Source organism: Neopsephotus bourkii, unplaced genomic scaffold (genome assembly GCF_033783945.1).
Source record: "Neopsephotus bourkii isolate Nb327-2 ecotype Australia unplaced genomic scaffold, CSIRO-AGI_Nbou_v1 NB_567, whole genome shotgun sequence".
NCBI lineage: Eukaryota > Metazoa > Chordata > Aves > Psittaciformes > Psittacidae > Neopsephotus > Neopsephotus bourkii.
Window position 1 is genome coordinate 2,551,131 of NW_026901068.1, and position 20,473 is coordinate 2,571,603.

Sequence of the window (20,473 nt, forward strand, 5' to 3'; positions counted from 1 at the left end):
CCATAAGATGAAACAAGAATTGTTAGTTCTGTGATTCTATACCAGGTCCAGATTCTGACTTTTGAATCTGGCACAAGCCACATAGAATTGCAGGTAGTAGATTGCTGTTCATAAGACTTTCTTTCAAAGTACTTATCCATAGCAAATTATTATATCATAAGGTGTCCACTATTTAATGGGTGGCTACAAGGAAGATGAAGACCACCGTTTTACAAAAAGTCCCATGGATAAGATGTGGGCAAGGGCACAAATTACTCTTGGGGAGATTCCAAGTAGGCACAAGTGGAAAAGTTTTCACAATGAGAAAAACCAGCCATTGGAATAATCTCTCCAGGGAAGTGGTGGATTCCCCAGAACTGGACACTTTTAAGACTCGGCTGGACATCTAGTCTTGGTCATGCTTTGCCTAGAAAGATTGGACCTGATATTCTATGATTCTGATTACCTATTTTAAATTCTTGAATTCAGTTAGTAATAAATCTCGACGTATTTTTTCCCTCAAATTAAGAAAGATTGCTTAAAGAAAGAAGATAAAGCAAACTAGATGAAGTAAGTTTAGCCTTTATAGAAATAATTTCCTCAAAATTATACTCCTGATGATGGCAACATCTTCAGAATTACTACTGAATTCTTCACTGCAACACAGAGCACTGTAACTTAGGAGTTTCTTGTAAAAATTCTGTAGTTGAGTAATTGCAAACTAAAATAGTATTAACACAGAAATACATATATGGGACCAGATTTTCCAAATTGGACATAAATGTGCTAGTAAACCCAGAATGTGAATTTATGAAGGCAGGAAGGATGATTTTGTAATGAAAACTCTGGACTGGAACCTAGGAGAAATATGTATATCCCACTTCTGTCTCCTGCTGAATAGATCATTACTTGTGGCTCCTGTTTCCAGCCTGTAACATGGCTCTAACTCCATAAGTATCTGATAAGGATGGGGCGGAGATTTAAACTTAACAGTGCTGGTCACCCTGGTTTATGTAGTTTGACAAAGGAAGTTAGAGCCAGTGTTTCTAAAGTCATACAAAAAACTCTTATTCGGTTTTTAGAGAAAGACTTGTGCCAGTGTATGTACACAGTATGTGCTTACAGTGGGATTCATCATGTAGCTCGTGGAAGCATGCAGTTCCATGAGCACATGTTGAATGAATATAGCAATAATTATGATAGTTCACATCAGATGTCAAACATTCAAACAAATTTACCTAAACTAGTTCTAAGTGGTGACTCTGTACCTTGTGTAATACTGAAAATTAGCTGGTCTAGTCTACAACAGTGGTATAAAGAACTAACCCATGAAAGATGGTTATGTGGGCAATTTAACTTATTTGTTTGTTTGTTTGTTTGTTTGTTTCAGATTGGGTCTCAGCTTCAACAGCATTTCTTCAGTTGAAAATGGCTCTCTTAACAATGTACCTCACCTAAGAGAGCTCCATTTGAACAACAATGAACTTGTCAGAGTACCTGGTGGGCTGGGTGAACACAAATATATCCAGGTACTTATAATATGGCTTGTGAGCAATAGTTGAAAGATTCCAAATGGTATTTGTGTGGTTATTCAGTCTTGAACAAAAACATATACAGTATTTGTGAAAAAGTAACTTGGTGAATATTTCATAAACTGTTGAATAGGCATGAAAAAGTTGCATATGACAAGATGACTCTCATTCTGATTTTTGTGTGGATATGGCTATGGAGGTGTATAGATCTGGAGGTGTGCATTCATTGTCTCTGTGTGTCTGAGGGGACACAACAAAGATGGAATTATGTGTGTACTTCAATTTCTTTTTTAACTTGAAAAATGCTTTCAAAGAACATTTCTCCTGTTGATTTTTTTATTTTTTTTTTAATTCTACTCAATGACATTTCGCAACTTTTACCAAGAACCTTCCATTTGTTGTCTCACAAAGCTGTGCCTTCAGGATAACAAAGAAACACAACGTGCATTTCACATCCTCAGTAATTTTGATGTCTGTGTGGCTGGGTAGCTAGAAATATGACCTCTTGGAACCAATTAAAATCTGTCTTCAAGTGGATTAACATTTTACAAAGAAAACTCCCAAAGAATGAAGACTCTCAAATGTAAATCATCTCTTGCATGTAGCTTGGGAATAGTAATCAGAAATGGTGATTCTCAAGCAGAGTAATATTCATGAGCTATCTTAAATTATCATTAGGGATTACTTTGGCTCTGAGTCCTGTACAGTTGCACTCATGAGAGTGAAAGCATTAGAGCTAGAGAGAAATCAATTAGCACCAAATGCATTCTTTATTCAGAAGCACATGCTTCTGAACCACAGCACTGTGTTAATAATTCCACATCTTTGACTCCTGTTTGGCTACGGTATGATCAATTGATAGAAACGTTATTAGATTGTCTAGCACATTTTCTGCTCTTTCTGTAGAAATAATTTATAATTGGGTATACTCTAAGTATTTCAAAAAGTAAGAAGAATCAAACATTCATTTGGAAAAAAGGATATATTGTTACTCCATATAATATTGCACAATACCTATCAAGTATTTGACACCAAATCATCTTATTTGTCACAGTAGCTCTATTTCTCACTTCTGTACTTTTATGCTTTTCAGGTGGTCTATCTTCATAACAACAAAATTGCTTCAGTTGGAATCAACGACTTTTGCCCTCTTGGCTACAACACCAAAAAGGCTAGCTATTCTGGTGTGAGTCTCTTCAGCAACCCTGTGCAGTACTGGGAAATCCAGCCCTCTGCTTTCCGATGTATCCATGAACGCTCTGCCGTACAGATTGGAAATTACAAATAGATGTCTAAAGATGGGATTCTGTTGTGTTTCAGCTAAAGTACCTGTTGTTATAGGCCTGTTCAAAAAAATTGTTGCTAACAATTAATGCCAAATACCAGAAAGTTCACTTTAAAGTGGAGATGATCCACTGATGTAGAATAAACAAATCATTACAGATGTACAATATCAAGCATACCATCAAAAAGAATTGCCAACTGTGCTTTAAACTGATTTATTTCAGCCTTCTTTTACAGCATGCTTTCTGTGGTATTTTTCAGTTTGCTAAATGCTACAGGTTTTCAGATTCCACTGTATATGAGATTCGGAGTAAATATTTGTCAAGCTATGATATTAAAAAAAGAAAAAAAAAAGATAGTGATTAAGGTTATTTTTATAGCCACACACAAAAAAATAGTAGAGGGAATAAGAACTCTCAAATCATCTTCAGACCTGAGAAAGCGAGAGTTACCTCCTTTAATTTTATTTCAAGCCCTGGAGGTTTAAAAATCACTATAACACTAAGCCAATTCTGAATGTATCTGTTTAGCAGAGCAAATAAAGTTGTTGCTAATGTTATTATTTTGGAAAAAATACAATAAATTCATATTGTACACATAGTTTTCTAAAGTTTGCCATTCTTCTAGAGCAATACTATTCAGGGTTAGCCTAACATAATCCTACTGAACAAAATAATGAACAGTCTGCAGCACAAAACCTGTAACCTCTGTCTGGAGCTCAATGACTAAATTTCTCTAGGGCAAATCCCTCTCACCTTAGTCACAAGAGCAGTTATAATGACTTCAGTGAGACTGCTTTGCAGAGTATGGTATTAGGGTTTAGTCGTTGGTATCAATCCATGTATATATCTAAACCAAAACCAATAGTAGTTCACTGTTCACTTGTTCTGCATTGTACATTTGTCATCATCCTTTACTGTTTTTTGTTTTTTAAACAATGTTTTTCATTGCCAAGTAGAGATATGCAAGCTTCCCATGTGATGAATTTGTGGAATTTAGGTTGTAAGGAAAAAAGTAAGGTATAGCAAAATATGAAGTGAAATAACTACAAGACCTAGCTGGACATCATTTGTAGAAGTGTCTTCTTAGAACAATTTGAAGCCCTCTGCAAATTGGGATTCTTCAGTCCATACCAGTGGGTAGCAAGCACATCAAAGGTAGGCTGCACATTTCTACTATCAATCTACAAAGCTAAACATATACTCAATAAAAATGTCACCTTAAAAGAATCTTCTGCAGCCTTTTAATACTCCTAGGTCAATCTCTCTAATTTGTAAAACTTATATGTCATTTATATTAAAGAATAATGTAATACAGGCAAACTCCAAAGTGTTTGTCTTTATTTTCTGTTTTGATAGAATAACAGAACATAGTGTGTCACAGTGTTAATCATTATTAAGTCTTGAAAACCAAACATTCTTGTAATGGTGATAGTTAAAATAGGAACAAATTGTGTGAAATTCATGTCCCTCAAGACAAATTTTCATGCCTAACACTCAAAGGTTTTTTTCTATAAAATTAATATATTTTCTTTATAGCTGTCATTTCTACAGGTAGTAAGTAATTGGAAGCAATTGTGAATCACTAAAGCCATTACACATTAAAAAAACATGTTTACATTCTTGTTAGCCGTCTTCTTCATGTGGTAGTTATTGATCTTCCCCATTTGCCTCTGTTATTGTTTCTGCGTTTCACGTTTTCTGAGTGTGTTTTTTTTTTAAGTAAAACTAACAGTATGTGATACCCTTCTGTCACTGGACGGAAAACCCTCCAGAAAGCAGTTAGATTTTTTTCTTTTGGTTCTTGGTTGGATGTTTGCTATCATTTAGAGACAGATTTGATACAAAAGGCAAGCACTGGCATTTCAAAAGAGAACTAAGGCATTGTCTTAGCCTGAACAATTCCACAGGGTTTGTAGGTTCAAATTAGATATAGCTAAAAGCTTCTAGGAAGAGATTTATTCAATAAATGATAGCAATCACTTATTATGTAAAACTTCATTATTACATAAAACTTCACATAACATATATGTAAACTTCCCATTTCTCCCTCAGTGGCTTTCAAGTCTCTACATCTAAGGCTTTTCTTTCAAATCAGAAGCAACTTTAAGTCCAGAAGAAAACACCTGAGCCTGGTCCTCCTCTGTAATACATGTCCCACATGTATGTCCGACAGAAAGCTCGCTACCCTCTGTACTACTGCACAGGTTATTCTTCATAAAATAGAATTATCAGACCATAAAATAGTTTGTGTTTGAAAGGACCTTCAAAGGTCATCTAGTCCACCCCCCCTGCAATGAGTAGGTTGCATCTTTGAATGAGATCAGGTCACCCAAAACCACATCCCACCTGTCCTTGAATGTCTCCAGGGGTGGTGCATCCACCACCTCTCTGGGCAGCCTCTGCTAGTATTTTACTGTTCTCATTGTAAAGATTTTTTTCCTGATGTCCAGCCTGAATTTCCCCTCTGTAGTTTAAAAAACATTCTTTGCTAATAACCATTGGCTTCAAAGATTACAGGATGTTCCTAATTCCCAGTCCTGTGAAATAAAACTGAATAAACAAATCCTATAATATGAGACCTCAGCAGGATCAAGACAAATTCAAAAGGCAAACACACTGTTGGCTTCCCATAAATTGTGCAGCCATACCTACAATGTCTGACCAACAGGACCCTCTCCATATACAGCATCTGCTAAGACTTCAAAGAAGTGGGAAGCCCTATACTTTTAGAACTGTTTTTCATATAAATACAGAACAGATGGCTCTTCTTCTTAAAAACAAAATAAATAAAAAAAAAAAGAAAAGAAAAAAGAAAGAAAAAAAGAAAAAACCCAAACAAACTATAAACAGTTGGGAAGAAAGAAATAAGAGAGCTAAAGTAGAAAGCCTTTAAAGCCAGAGTGCGTCTCTGATCCTTCCATAAAGTACAAAGATGGTAAACAGTCACAATCTCAAGCACATAAGGAGCTAACCCGTTGTTTCCAGGTGCAGCCTAAGGCATCTCATCCTATACAGCAGTGACAGTGTGACTGTCTCTTGGGTGTGAGAATAGATCCTCAAAGGAAGCCTGAAACAAAACATATCCTAATAATCAGAAAAGTCAAGCCAGTGTAAACAAGAGATATGAGAATAAATAGGTGTATTGACAGATCCTCAGCTAAAAAATTACATTAAAGGCAGAAAAATAAAATTATAGACAGCAATGTATTTTCTGCCATCTTAAATTCATAATGTCTGTGATTCACCACACTACTCAAGAACATGCCTGAGTAAATAATTGAACTTCCCTTTTTCTTAAAGTGCTTTTCATGATTGTGGACAGTATTTTCTGCTACTTTTTGCTATCTAAATGTATCATTCTTCCCTTAGTTGTGAATATTATTAAAGTGTTAATTAAAATTCCTGCAAGAGGTTTTTAACTGAATTGACTACATAAGTTGGAAATGAAAATGATGTGTTGCAGAAGTGATGCTTGAGTTTTTACTGCAGTTTGATGGCAATCCTGTAAACTTATTCTTTTGCTTTCATTGTATACTTCCCACATTATTTTCTTTTTTTTTTTTTATTAATAATATCCCTCAGGTTTAGGCTTTCCAAAAGTATATACACATTTTTTGTTAGCAAAAGCCTATATTGATAAAGAACATTACTTTTCAAAACTTGACTACAAATCAATTAGCTCTTTCATACTGCCCTGGTCTTTTAAGACCAGAAGGAAGCTGGCTGGTTTCTCCTAAAGTGCATCAGGTTATGGATAGGGATCGGATACTATGCTGATGTATCAAATGCTGATGACATTAAATGTAATTCAATTTCCAGGAAAGGATCAACTCTTAAGTCCCTTGCATCAGTGTGTTGTTCTGCTTTCAGAGTCTATAGGTCTTTTTTCGGTTCTCTCCACAAACTGCTTCTCAAATCCTCTAAACACAATGTTTGGTAGCAGCATTTTGGCCCATAACTTGGGGTTTTAACCTGTTAGTGGACCACACTGTTATAATCTCTTTCTGCTTATGCTTGTTATTTTTTGAAACAGATAGCAACATCCAGCTCACAGCCATACATACAAATTAGCAGAAAGCTGAGAAATTGCTTTTGTTTGGTATAATCATTATTTTCATGTATCTTTAATATCATAGGGGAAGTAACTAAAAAAGATTGCAGAAGACTGATCCCACCACTGCTCTGAAGTGCCATCTAGTGTCACTGAGGGACTGTACAAAATTACTGTTCACTGAAAACCAGGAGGAAAGATGCTTATGAAGTTTTACGAAAAGAAGCTGCACAAATTCACATACTTACTTTAGCCTTTTTGTACATCCACAGACAAATATTCTGGCTTTGCAGATGGATGTGGTTTTACGCATCCTGTCTGAAAGCACACATTGCTCTGAAGTCAGTTTTGCTACAGGGACTGGCCTACAGTTCTGTTTCTTTGGTTTTTTTGTTTTCTTTTCAAAAGAGTTTGCCTTATTTTCCATGGTCATTACCAAGCTATTGCTAGGTGGTTTTTTCCATTTAAATTTTAAACCAGCAAAGGGGTTTAGTCAGTGCTAATTTAGTTGGGAGCAGTTTATTCAGTAAAAAATAAATCAGAAAAGTAAAGAATATGTTAGTGACCAGTCTGCACGGCATTGAAGACGAAACATGGGCTGTAAGATATTCAGTATTAAGTTCATCATCTTCAAACTAAAATAGTGGAACTAAAAATGGCTGATAAATTTTAGCATAAAATATTATGCTAACAGTGCTCCAACAGCTCCAGCTGCAGTAGAACAAAGTATCTGTGCATGTCCTGAGAAGGCACAAAGACTGTTTTATTGTTTGAATTAGACTCAACACAAACACTCAAACAGCTAGGCTCATCAATGGATACATTTAAAGTGACATAAAGCAGCCTTTGGCCTCCTGCCCCCTTTCCTGCTCTGGAAGTTCAGGGCTGTTAGTGCACTGTGAGTGCCTAAGGATCGGTCTGGATGCAGGCACTACAGAGGGCTGCTTTCCCTGCCTGTTGAACTCCACACTTCCCTTTCTGAGATACAAAGATGCGGTTTCTTCAAAACTGCTTTGTCAGGCTGTTCTCTTACTCAGTGTGTACATTATCCTGCCTGAAAGCTTTGGAGATTATCTCTATGTGGGTGTCTTAAGTCAGCAGACCAGAAGAATGTTAATGCTGTGTTACTGCGTGCTTAAACCAGGACTTAAATCTGTGTCAGAAAAAATGGCAAAACTATGGCAAAATATATTGGTTTAATTATATATATATATACACACACACACATCTTTTTAGACTAAAAAAAAAATAAATAAAGGGGACTAATAAAATCAGGGAATCTGCAGCGATGGTCATGTTCCTGAATCCACACATACAGCTGCAGCAAGAAGTGCAATGAAGAACTTTTTGGAAATTGACCAATATCGTAGGTCTTGCATCTACAAATATTTATCAACATGAATAGTTACAGTGTTTTCAGTCAAAGGAACTGAAAGCTGCAGATGGGTACTCAATTTTGAAGGTAACTTAAAAAAATGCTACCCACTCTCTAAATACAAGGGGCACTTTTCAAACAAACAAACAAAAAACTGCTGAATCACCTTTTGTCACCCAGAAAAATTATCCCAAAAGGTACTGTCTTTGGTCAAAACCCAGCCAAAGACAGAGAAGACAAATACTTGGCGATTATGATTTGTGGTGATAAATGGCATGATATTTTATTTATATGCACAAATACTAATAGGTAGATTTTGTTCTTCCTAGTATTTGGCAGAATGAACAATAGAATATGTACTGGTTTATTATATGCAAATGGTTACAATTTACTATAATTTCTATTTTCATAGCTGACATGAAATCAGTCAAAATTCCATATTTTTTTCCCAGCTCTTTATGTTATTGACTCAACAGCATTGAGGTATATAATTTGTGATAAATCCTACTTACATCTTTTATTAATTTTTTTACTATTACATTAAACTACGCATTATATTTGAATGAAAAAGCCTTAAGGATTTGAATGAAAAAGCCTTCAGGTTTGGACAAGTTACATTACTGCTTCCAGATGAAGACATAATTGAGATGAATTAAGCTAGTGCTTCTCCACACGGTAACTTTATGAATGTGTTCAAATTCCAGTATAAAGGCATAGAAAATAGGGATCATGTGTCTACTACTAAATGCATATTAGAAAGCCCTTTCAACAGAAAACCTCAGAATCAGCTAAGTTAATCATGTAGTATTCTGCTGATGAATCCTTTAATTTTTTAATTTCAAGGTATTGAATCTTCACTGGAATCAAAAGATTATAAAAAATAAGCTGAAATCCTGAGTGCAGGGAAAAAAAAGAGTTTCAAAATGCATAAAATAATCTTGACATGAAAGACAAAATAATTCTAAATATTGCTTGGCTATGTTAGAAACTCAAGACAAGTGAAATATTTCAAAAGGCTTATTTGCTTCTGAAATAATCCTTCAGAGTTTTGTCCATACACATCATTCTAATGTGGAAGGAGAAAGTGGGTATGTTGCAATGAAGTCCTGAAACAAAGCATTGTCTTTGAAGTGTTGGCTAATGGAGAGCAATTTAGAGGTTCTAAACCTCAGGCAACTTAATATTCAATCATGGCATCACCAAACTTAAATAAAAGTATTAACCTTTTTTGTTTTTCTCTTTTCTGTCCCTTACTGCTCATTTCCAGCACCAAGTTCTTTAAAGACTTGCCAATCATTTTTGATATATAGTAGGAGTTACTGCATGTGTAGTTTAAAAGGATATACAGAAGATTGTGTGAATTTCTGTTCAACAGATGCAGTTAATTGGATTGTTCTGGAAGAAGTTAAGTATTTGGACTCCTTACTGCTGTCAAAGGACTAAATTACTGTGAAATGTTAGTATTTCCTTTGAACTTCCTTGTCAAACTTCTGACGCACAGGATTGTTGTGTTCCTTGCATTTTACGCAGTGGGAATGTGCTCACACTATGGAAAAATACAACTGCACAATGATTTTAGATTCTTGTGCAGAGCTGAACACAGAAAAAGGCAGCAGGAAATGGAATTGGAGAAGATGTCTCATTTACCAAAGCTCTGTCTTACAGAGGAGGAAGCTCAGGGGATGTTTCCCACCCACTCCACCTTTCCTCACAGTTCAAGTGAGAGGGGAGATAAAAGATCTTTCTAGCTACTTTCTAGCTACCACGGGCAGCTTTTGGGCTCGTAGGAGAGCATGTGCAGTAGTACATGAACATATGTGAACCTCATGAATGTTGAAGCAATTGCAGTATCAGTATAGCCTGGGTGATGGATTGAGATCATCCTTGTAGAGGACTTTGGTATACTGGTGGATGAAAAATTGGGTCAGAGTTGGCAATCTGTTCTTGCAGTAAAGAAAGCCAATCACATCTTGGGCTGCATAATGAGCAGCATGGCCAGCCAGTCAAGTGATTCTTACCCCCTACTCAGCTCTGATGAGAACCACATCTGGAATACTGCATTCCGCTCTGGGGTCCCCAGCACATGTGAAACATGGGCCTATTACAGTAAATCCAGAGGAAGGACATAAGAACTGCCAGAAGGCTGGGATACCTCTCCTAGCAAGAAAGGCAGAGAGAAATGGGCTGTTCAGCCCAGAGAGGAGAAGGCTCTGGGAAGACCCTGTTGCAGCTTTTCAGTATATAAAGGAGGCTTACAAGAAAGGTGGAGAGAGAGGTTTTGCCAAGATTTAAGTTGGATATAAGGAGACATCTGTTATAATGAGGGTGTTGAGATGCTGGAACAGGTTGTCCAGAGAAGTTGTGGATATCTCATCACTGGAAGTGTCCAAGGCCAAGTTAGATGGGGATTTGAGCAAATTGAACAAGTGAAAGTTGCTCATGGCAGGGGAATTGGACTAGATAAACTTTAAAGGTTCCTTCCAACCCCAAGCATTCTGTGATTCTATATGTAGCGCCAAAGCCCTGAGTATACCGGGGGGCTGTTGCCTCTTCCTGATGAGCCTCTTCAAACCTAGACATCTACCACTCATTGTCTCAGGAGCTACACTTAAGCTTAAGTACTTGTTCTTTTCTTGAGCTTATTATTGGAGCTCAGCAAGATAAGGCTAGATGTGCAAAGGAAGGCAAGCTGGGAGCCAGCAGTTACACCTCATGAGCAAAGTGCATAGTCCCACAGCAACCTCATGAGCAAGGTGCACAGTCCCACAGCATCTAACAAAGAAGAGCAGAGCTGTTTTGGCAACTGTAATGAGGACTGGCTAGACATCCACAGTATCACAGTATCACAGTATGTTAGAGATTGGAAGGGACCTCAAAAGATCATCTAGTCCAATCCCCCTGCCAGAGCAGGAACACCTAGATAAGGTTACACAGGAACGTGTCCAGGCGGGTTTTTAATGTCTCCAAACAAGGAGATTCCACAACCTCCCTGGGCAGCCTGTTCCAGTGTTCTGTCACCCTCACTGAGAAGAAGCTTCTTCTCAGGTTTAAGTGGAACCTCTTGTGCTCCAGTTTGTACCCATTACCCCTTGTCCTTTCATTGTTTGCCACTGAGAAGAGCCTGGCTCCATCCTCGTGACACTCCCCCTTTATATATTTATATACACTAATAAGGTCACCCCTTAATCTCCTCTTCTCCAAACTATAGAGACCCATCCAGTGACAGATGTCCCCTGAGGAGGCAGGTCCAAGGTCAAGCTCATCTATGAAGTCAATAAGAAAACTCCAGGTACAAAACCAGGCAGAGCATACCCACAACACAGCTAGGACTGGGACTTCAGCTTAAATACAGCTGTTGGACAGCATGGCTGGAGAACATGGATGAGCCTGGTCAGGGCAATCAGAGCCTGCTGGTGTGCTCAAGGCCCAGAATGTGGTGTGTTGTCACATATAGAGATTGCAGAAGTTCCCCGTCACTCCAACAGCCTTGTTTGCAGACTTGAAATGGGAGAAATAAATGAGTTTCTTCCCTGACAACACTCTTGGTTCCAAGCTGAACAGTCAGTTCAGACATAAACAAGATGCCTTTTACTAAGCACATAGGCACGGAGTAAAAAGTTTATTGTCACCTGAGTGAATTAGAAGCCCAAAAATCATTTTCCAAGACCTTGAAAGGCACATTTCTGATAAAGTTTTGACATGTGAATATGTGATAAGTCATTGACAGTGGCTTTCAGAAGAAGGATACCATGCTCATTGGTAAAGCAAACAACTTCTTCTCTTCACCTGACTTTAAATCAAAATGCCGTGGGCTCTCACCTGTACATCTATTCCCTACCTATGTGAAAGAGTGACCTTCATGGGGTTCCTTAGAAAGGTCAGCAATCTGAAACAGCACAAACCTCTGGTGGGTCTGGATTCAGGGGACAGGAGGATGTAGGGTCACATACATGCTCAGAAATAGCCTTGTACATTCATCAACATTCACATGCCTTAAAAAACCCTTCTACTAAGTCCTAGAAAGAGGGAAGAGCAAAAGGGGGAATGGACAAAAGCAGGAAAGCCTCAACAAAACTCTTTAACAGAAGACGTGGGTCTTTCTAATGTGATCACCCTGTTTATATTGTTTTCTTACACATGGTACCTCAGTGTTATTCAATGATTGTGTTGTGCTAAAACTTCCATAACAAATGCAAAGATTTAACAGCTAAAACACAGTGTAAAACTGTAAAACCTTTCCATTCATGACCAAAGTTATTACAAATGTGTGATGCTCAGATCTGGAAACAAGAAGGTCTTGTCCTTCTTTCATGAGATTGGAATAGGAGCAATCGATTTTGCTATACTACAACTGTCTAACCATATTATCAAAGTTATCTATGGGACAGGAACATGACCTAAATTATAGTGTTGCTCACTGGTAGTGCTGTAGCTAAGTTTGTGTCAGCAGTTCCACGCAAAACCAGCTTTTCCACTTAAAAAATATTACTCTGCTAAAGCTTGCAATCAGGTCTTATTTCTGGACCATGTTTTCTTCTCTTCTGAAAATTAAAAGTAATCCATGTATCTTCATCGAAACTTCAGTGTATAGCAAGAGTGACATGCAGGCACACATGCAAACACACATAATTTTTGAGAAAATTCTGAAAGCAATGGAAGTATAATTCAATAAAATTCAAATTGCAGGTCAGATAATGTCAGCAGACCTTAGGACCTAAATGTCCATTTTTGTATTGATGACCAAGGTTATAATCAAGAGACTACGCTGCATCTGTATTATTAAGAGAAATCATGCCGTTTTCCAGGTCTGGACCAACTATTATGACTTAAACCCACCTCTACTGTACAACTATCTTACCCCATGAAACAGAGCGACTTCATTTAAACTCTCCATTGACAGTGTTAAGTACTAAGCTATGGCTAGGAATTGTTCAGTTCAGGCTAGAATCATCATAAATCTCAATCTAACAAATTAATACTGTAAGGAATGTCTTGTCAGTGCCAGGAGCGCTGTGCGATTTACTGGTGGAGGTAGAGCCTTAAGAGGAGATGAATAATCCATTTGTTTATATACCATAGTTTTAAGTGTAGTGACATTAATATTTTTTATTAATCTATCCAAATATTGACAATTACCTGCTTGCTATCTAAATGCTTTCTTATTTTTTCTTTCTCAGTCAGTTGTAATACTTTCTTCAGCCCTTCATGACAATGTTTAACTTTGTGGTTTTACATCTTTGAACAGCTGATAACATGGAGTTTTGATCTAACTGAGTTTTGAGGAGATACAGCATCTGATTGTTTTAGTCAAGTGTTTTACTTTCCATACCTACAATCCAAAAGAAATTACAATCCAGCATTTGAAGAGAGAAAGAATTTTCCTCTAGCTTAGCTTTACATCACTATTTCAAAAAGGAAGAGTATCTTTGAGAATACTGTTCTGGTTTGTATTATGATGTACCTATATAAACAAAAATCATTTTAAATATTAAGAAAACACAAAAAAGACTATTGGGAATCTAAAGGGATAGTCATTGATTTCAGGTTCTGGTCCAAATCAGGTTGCCATTTAGCAAACAGACATACATATGTATAAATGTGCAGATACATTACTATCCAAATACAATTGTTAAGTGGTTAATGAAGTCCAAAATCCACAAAAAGGTAAAAAAAAAAAGAGTCAGGCTAAGCAGGCAGAGATCTAAAATCTATGGAAGGGAAAAAGAATACTTGGGAAGTGATGTATTCTCCTTAATCAGAAAAGGATTAGGGAAATGTTGCTCCATCTTGTCTCTTCTTGGGTTGGATGGAGAAGAAATTAGACCTTTAAGCACTCATTTGTCAATTCAAAAGAAGCTTATGAAGCTTGTGACACAAAAATCTCTTAAATTGCTTTTGTCCTTTTTAATGTGTGTAACTTATGCAATTATATATGAAATCTATTGAAAAGATTTGCTTGTCTAAACCAGTGGGTCTCAGGTGATGATTTAATGGAAGCAGAGGACTGTCTTCTAAAGTTTGATTTGACTTTAAAAAAATTCCCTTTTTTTTTTTTTTTTTGTATTATGATTTTTAAAGGTGGTAAGAAAATGGAAAATACTTTTGGTGGAATAGAGCATGACTGTTTCCAGTCTTGTACATCTCATTTTGCTTGGCTCTATTTCTGTGACATTTCTTTGCAGACATTGTGCTGAATGATCAGTTAAGAGAAGTCTTCAGAGAAAACTGTTGAAGAAAATAATCTTCAGACAGTTTACATAAAATAAGGATATTACCTCACAGGAGACTGACTATCTCCCCGATTGGCACTCCAAGGGTATCAAAACATGTCTAATGTCATTCTAGATTACTTAAATGTGTCTGGCCTCCAGCCACTACTTCAGGACAGAGCAGGTTTCTTCAAGATCCCGAGTCACAGCAGCTAGCCCCATTTGGATGTGCTGTAGTGTCCAAGGCACGTGAGACACTGGTAGATTTGTTTGCATCACCAGCTCACTGAAGCCCTTTGAAAACAGGCAATTGCCTAAATGCAGATGCCTTGTTATTAGGCACTGTGGGGTACAGTGCTTTGTCATCAGCTGCCATTTGAAAGGTGACAGGTCTTCATGTCCTTTCTCATAACTTATACAAATGAGCTGGATGCCTTAGAGCTTCTGAAATGGTACTAGATGCCTACATTCAGGTAACTGAAGACTGTTGTTACATCTATGTTAAGGAGTTGAACCACTTCCTAGGCTCTATAACTCTATATACTAGAGCCCCACTGACCTCAAAGAACACTTGGCCTACTAGCACACATGTAGACACCTATGTCTGCTGTTTTTCAGGACCAAAGTGTGAGATACAGTATCTGAGACCATTTATAAAAGAGGTGGTCTGTATCACACAGAGAAATGGAGGTAATCTTCATATAAGATGGAGCAATTTAATGGGATAAACATCTTTTGTAATGGGAATTTTTATTCCATGAGATGTTGCTAGCAGTGCTATGCAGCCCATAATAGAACATTAGTAGAGTTTCTCAACACTGCATAATTCCTAAGACAAAAGGTATTGGATACAACATGAGGTAAATACATCCTGGACCTCATTATGATGAATAAAGACAAATTAATCACTGGATTGGAATCTGTGGTTTCCAAAGCTGTCCATTTAATATGGTTAAAAGCATATTTCCAGCCAGTATTTCAGAGAAGCTAAATGTCCCAAAACAGGAAAAGAATGATCACTTTTGTCTGGGAGAAAAAATTTAGAGGAAAAATAAGAATACCTATAATTACAAAGAATTTAAGAGATTGTCCTCAAATATCTTATCCCCTCTGAGTTTACAAAAATAATAAAGGCCAATTTTAGCACAAAAATGATATATTGAAAAATGTGGGATCTGAGTATGATGTATGGAATGGTATGGGATAAGGGGTGGATACTGTCCTGCGTTCAGCTGTAATAGTTATTTTTCTTCTTCCTAGTGTCTGGTGCAGTGCTGTGGTTTTGACTTTCAGCCTGGGAACAACGCTGATAACACACCAATGGTTTTATTTGTTACTAAGTAATGCTTATCTTGATCAAGGACTTTTCAGTCTCATGCTCTACCAGTGAGGAGGGGCACAAGAAGTTGGGAGGGAACAGAGACAGGAAGCCTGACCCAAACTATCCAAAGGGCTATTCCATACCACAGCACGTCATGCCCAGTATATAAACTGGGGGAGAGTTACCCAGAAGGCCCAGATTGCTGCTCAGGTTGGGTTGGGTGTCTGTCAGCGGATGATGAGCAATTGCATTATTCATCACTGCTATTTATTGTTGGGGTTTTTTTACCTTCCCCTTTAGTTTTATATTCTCTCCCGTTGTTATTTCCCTTATCATTATTATTATTGATGGCAGCAGGAGTGGTTTTGTGTTATACCTTAGTTACTGGACTGTTGTTACCTCAAGCCATGGTATTTATATTATTTCAATTCTTCTACTCATCCCTCTGGGAGTGGGGCGGTGGGGGGGGGGGGAAGGACCAGAGTGACCAAGAGGATGTGTGGTGCTGAGTTACCAGCAGGGCTTAAGCCACGACACCTGGGAACAAGCCCTCTTCTTTTGGGTACTGCCTGCAAGAAGAACAAAGATGAAACTAATAAATAAGCTTCACTCAATTGGCAGTCTAAATTATGTCAGTTGCCCCACCAGGATGCAACCTTCTGCCCACAGGTAGGAAAGTTCTGAGTGCCTGTCATAACCAGCCATATCCTGAAACCAGCCTGGGCAAACATTAATAGATTCTTGCACCAAACTAGAGAACTCCCAAGCTTTCCATGTCTTGACCATGGTTATATGTTTTCTGGAGCATAAGTAGGCAAAAATGTTTTGTTGAACTCAGTATAGCTGTAGCAGGATGAGGTTCAGTGGTTTGTGTTATACAGCACAATGCAACATCCCATCTGACCTTAAACAGTAGTAATCTGAAAGCAGGCAGACATTACTAATGCTTAGATTAGGGGAAAGTGTTTAGCACCCGATGATTTTCAAAGGAGGTTTATGTTGATACAGAATTAGTATATGCAAACAATAGACAGTAAGCTAGCCAAGTCTGCCAGGTTCACCTCTTTCTTTTCCTATAGATTAACTGTACTGTTTAAATACTGCTACTATAATTTTTACCTGTAACCACAACTTTCCCACAAACTCAACAACTCGTTGAGATCGTCTTACAGTCTTTGCATTAGCAATCATTTGAATTGGTTCATGTTCCAGGGCCACCTGACTTTCTTTTATACATGCATCAGTGCATTTTAGGTACTTTGATAAAATGTGCAACATATATACATAGAAATCTGGTTTAAAACCAGTATTTTGCCTTCATCCGTGCAGCTCTTGTCATAAAAGAGGTTTGTTCAAAGAGTTTTGAATCAACTCAAAGGAATTTTGCCATTGACAATTCAAATAAAATTAAGTGCAGTATTGTGCAAAAACAGTCTGAAAAGCAGTGGAGAGGAGGCTAAACAGTATTAGAATACAGACACTGTCAAGTTTGAGGCAAAACAGTGAACAATTTTTTTAGAATGACAAAAACAAAGATTCGTGCACAAGTAAAATATGTGTTGCGGTCTGCTAATAGGTTGTACCACTAGTACCATTTTTGTAAATTTCCAAAGCTGTTATTTCCTTTTTAGGACAGAGGAAAAAAAGGATTTGGATTACCACAAATTTTGTAATGCTTATAGTATGTGTTCTAACACTTTCCATTTAGCATGGAAGTGCAGTGTAGAGACTGAACAAATAAAATCTCAGTTTGGAGGGATGGAAGTTTTCAGATGAAAAAATAAGCACCTACAGCCTTCAGAGTCTGGAACTGAATTGTTTTTAGTGGAACTCATTTGATATGAGTCAGCCTTAAGTGATATTTTCAATATGCTGCAGGACTTCACAAAAACATTGAACTAATTATTGCTGGAGATTAATATCATATTTTTGTTTATTCAGTATGTATAGGCTATCAGGCTATATATTCACTATTTAGAGATATAGAGAACATCATTCGGAAACACTACACTATTGCTTTATAATTAAGTGGCTTGCTGCATGGTGCCCATGGAATGGCCTTTTTCCCTACTGGAAATTTCTTTACTGTCTGTTGCAGGTAGCCAATTAAATTGTATTAACTTTCATTTCATCTTGAAAGTTATATTTAATTTAAATTATGAGTGATTGGTGCAAAACCTCATTACTCATTTTATGTGGCAATGTGAACATTTCCACATGCACTTTTTCTGGAGCTATATGCTCCTAAAATCCAGATCTCCTACTCCTAATTTTGGGCACCCAAATGTCTTGGTATTTAGTGTACACACCTGGTAAGATGACTGAAGACTAGAAAAAAAGCAGTTGATGTAGGAAATATCTGTTAGGTTTTAGTAACTTAAATAGTTTGTGAAAAATGGGATTAAAAGCAAAAAAGATTGGTAAGAGTTTCCATTCCTTCAGTGTATAAGTTATAAAGAAGGTTTTTTTACAGGAGAGAAAAAGCAGAAAGGTTGTCACTTCTGAGTGAAGAGAGAAAACTGATGCTGTAACTTGACAATATCTGAACGCTAGAACTAGTGACTACAAAGCAATATACAGATGCGGTGATCTCTGCTTTCAGATTTTTTCACTGTAACCTATCAGAATTCTTGGCCATCTCCAGCCATGAAAATATGAATCAGCAAGAACAGAGTTTTGAAACAAATAAAAGGAATATTTCTGTTCATGTCTCAGAAGCTGAAGAAAACTAGATGAGAATAGATTTTGATGATATTTTACATCAAAGAAAAATGAATAAATAAGTAAGGGGAAGAAAATTAATTTTAGATAAAACATACTGAGATGGCTTAATTAGGAGCACAGTTGCCGTAAAGGTAAAATATCAACTACAAGGTGTGAAGCATATTCATAACCGGTTTTCAGCTTAGATGTCATAGGTGAATTTACATAGTATTTTGTGTATTCCTTGGAAATTAGCTAGACTATGTTCACATGCTGCTCAATGGCTTTTGAAAGCTACAAAAAAAAAAAAAAATCACCAAAATCCATGAAATAAGGCCAGAAAGACAAAATCACCCACTTGTTCTCCTACCCTTTGCTGCAGAAGAAGGCATACCTCCATTTGTTTGGTTTCAGTTCCTACCTGATCTCCCATACAGAGGTTTAGGAGGCTAGTGCTTCATGATTCAGAACAGTAAGATCAGAAAAGCATATAAAATTATGCTGAAGGGACAGTATTAAATAACAGAGTGGAAAGATTAAAAAAGAATCTTATTAAATAAAGGGGCAAATCTATTGTTTAATATCTTATCTTTGGAAGGCACACGATTCTTCGTCTCGACCATGCAACTCTTCTAGCTAATTTAAAACACTTAACAACACAGGAATATTATGAATGAAAAATTCTCAGCTGAATTTTATGTGACCCAAACATTTACTAAGTGTTAATTGCAAAAAACACTTAAGTTTAATAATGTTTTTCTACAATTTATAAATATATGCAGGCTTTGTAATTCTGTTAATAGAATGACAAGAAGGGAACACATTGGACCTACAGAAATCAGTGTAATAAAAAACTGGTACATAAACATAACAGTGCCAAAAACATTTTAAGCCTGCACTATCCTGTATTTGCAGCCAATGTGCAGTTGTACTGTAAATATAAATCTACATCTATTACCAAAATATAAAAATATGCATTAATTTATTACAATATCAAGTTTCAAAACAAATGTTTACTGAGAGAAAACACAACAAATGTTTTTTACTGTGAATTTTAAAATCCTCTTTACAAACATCGTGCTCCATTGCTCATCTTGCTGCACCCTTCTTCATCAGAGCAAATCTCAGTACTTCCTTAATGGGAAAATATTTAAAAATATTTTCTTTATTCCAGTTGATCTTTTGCTGAATGCTTCTGCTTGTTGTCCCATTTGTCAAAGCCACAATTCAGCCTTTCCTTGGTCTGTGGAAACTAATTCAGATAAGAATCATACTGTGCATGAGAAACTCCATCTGGTCTCTGGCTGTCCCCAGCCAGAACAACAGCTTTGTCCGCTTCTCCATGTCTAGTTCTGGTACCGTGCACACTTCTTCACCTACTTAGCTTAATTCACCATCATAATCCCAGTGTTTTACACTCACTTACTTGCATCATTTGGTGGTTATAACCTGTCATCAGCATGTTTCCTAATGTGTAAATAGATCTCCCATGATAGGAATAATGTCAGAACATCAAAAGAGTAGTGGTCACTCCCTATGGGCTGCACTGGTATTTAGCAATCTTTCTTGAGAAACTTTGCTAATTGTGTTATTGCAGAAGCACAGGTCTGTAACTCCTTGGTGCCTTTCCCGTTCTCTGTGAAGGGCAGTGAATTATGCCAGGCCTTTCCCTGCTCCCAGTAACCTGCACTGACATGGAGGCCCAAATGCACCAGCAGCAGATTTTGGGGGAAGCTCGCATCCAGGCTTCTCTTCTTCAGGAAGCTGCTAGGCTTCTCCAGCCCAGCCACATGCTGTACCACATCTTTTCATAAAGATAGCCAGTAGATAACAAAGAAACTTAACCTGTACCCACAACAACTAAACTTAAATACAATTAAACAGACAGGACACATTAAAATGGCTTGTACATGCTTCCCATATGCACATTTCATGTTTGTCCCCATCCAACATTATAAGAAAGAGCTTGCCTCCCATAAAAAGGGAAGACATCCACCATTTAGAGATAAGGGAAGGT

At 37.2% G+C, this 20,473-nt stretch overlaps 1 protein-coding gene across 1 annotated transcript in view; it reads left to right on the forward strand.

Annotated features, from left to right (window-relative positions):
* DCN (decorin) overlaps positions 1–4,117 on the forward strand; it is a 41,812-nt gene extending 37,695 nt beyond the window's left edge. Inside the window, exons 7-8 of the mRNA XM_061351307.1 lie at positions 1,370–1,508; positions 2,605–4,117. Of these exons, the coding sequence (XP_061207291.1) occupies positions 1,370–1,508; positions 2,605–2,799 (334 nt within the window). The 3' untranslated portion in view covers positions 2,800–4,117. The remainder of the gene's footprint in view (positions 1–1,369; positions 1,509–2,604) is intronic.
* Positions 4,118–20,473: the final 16,356 nt, after the last annotated feature.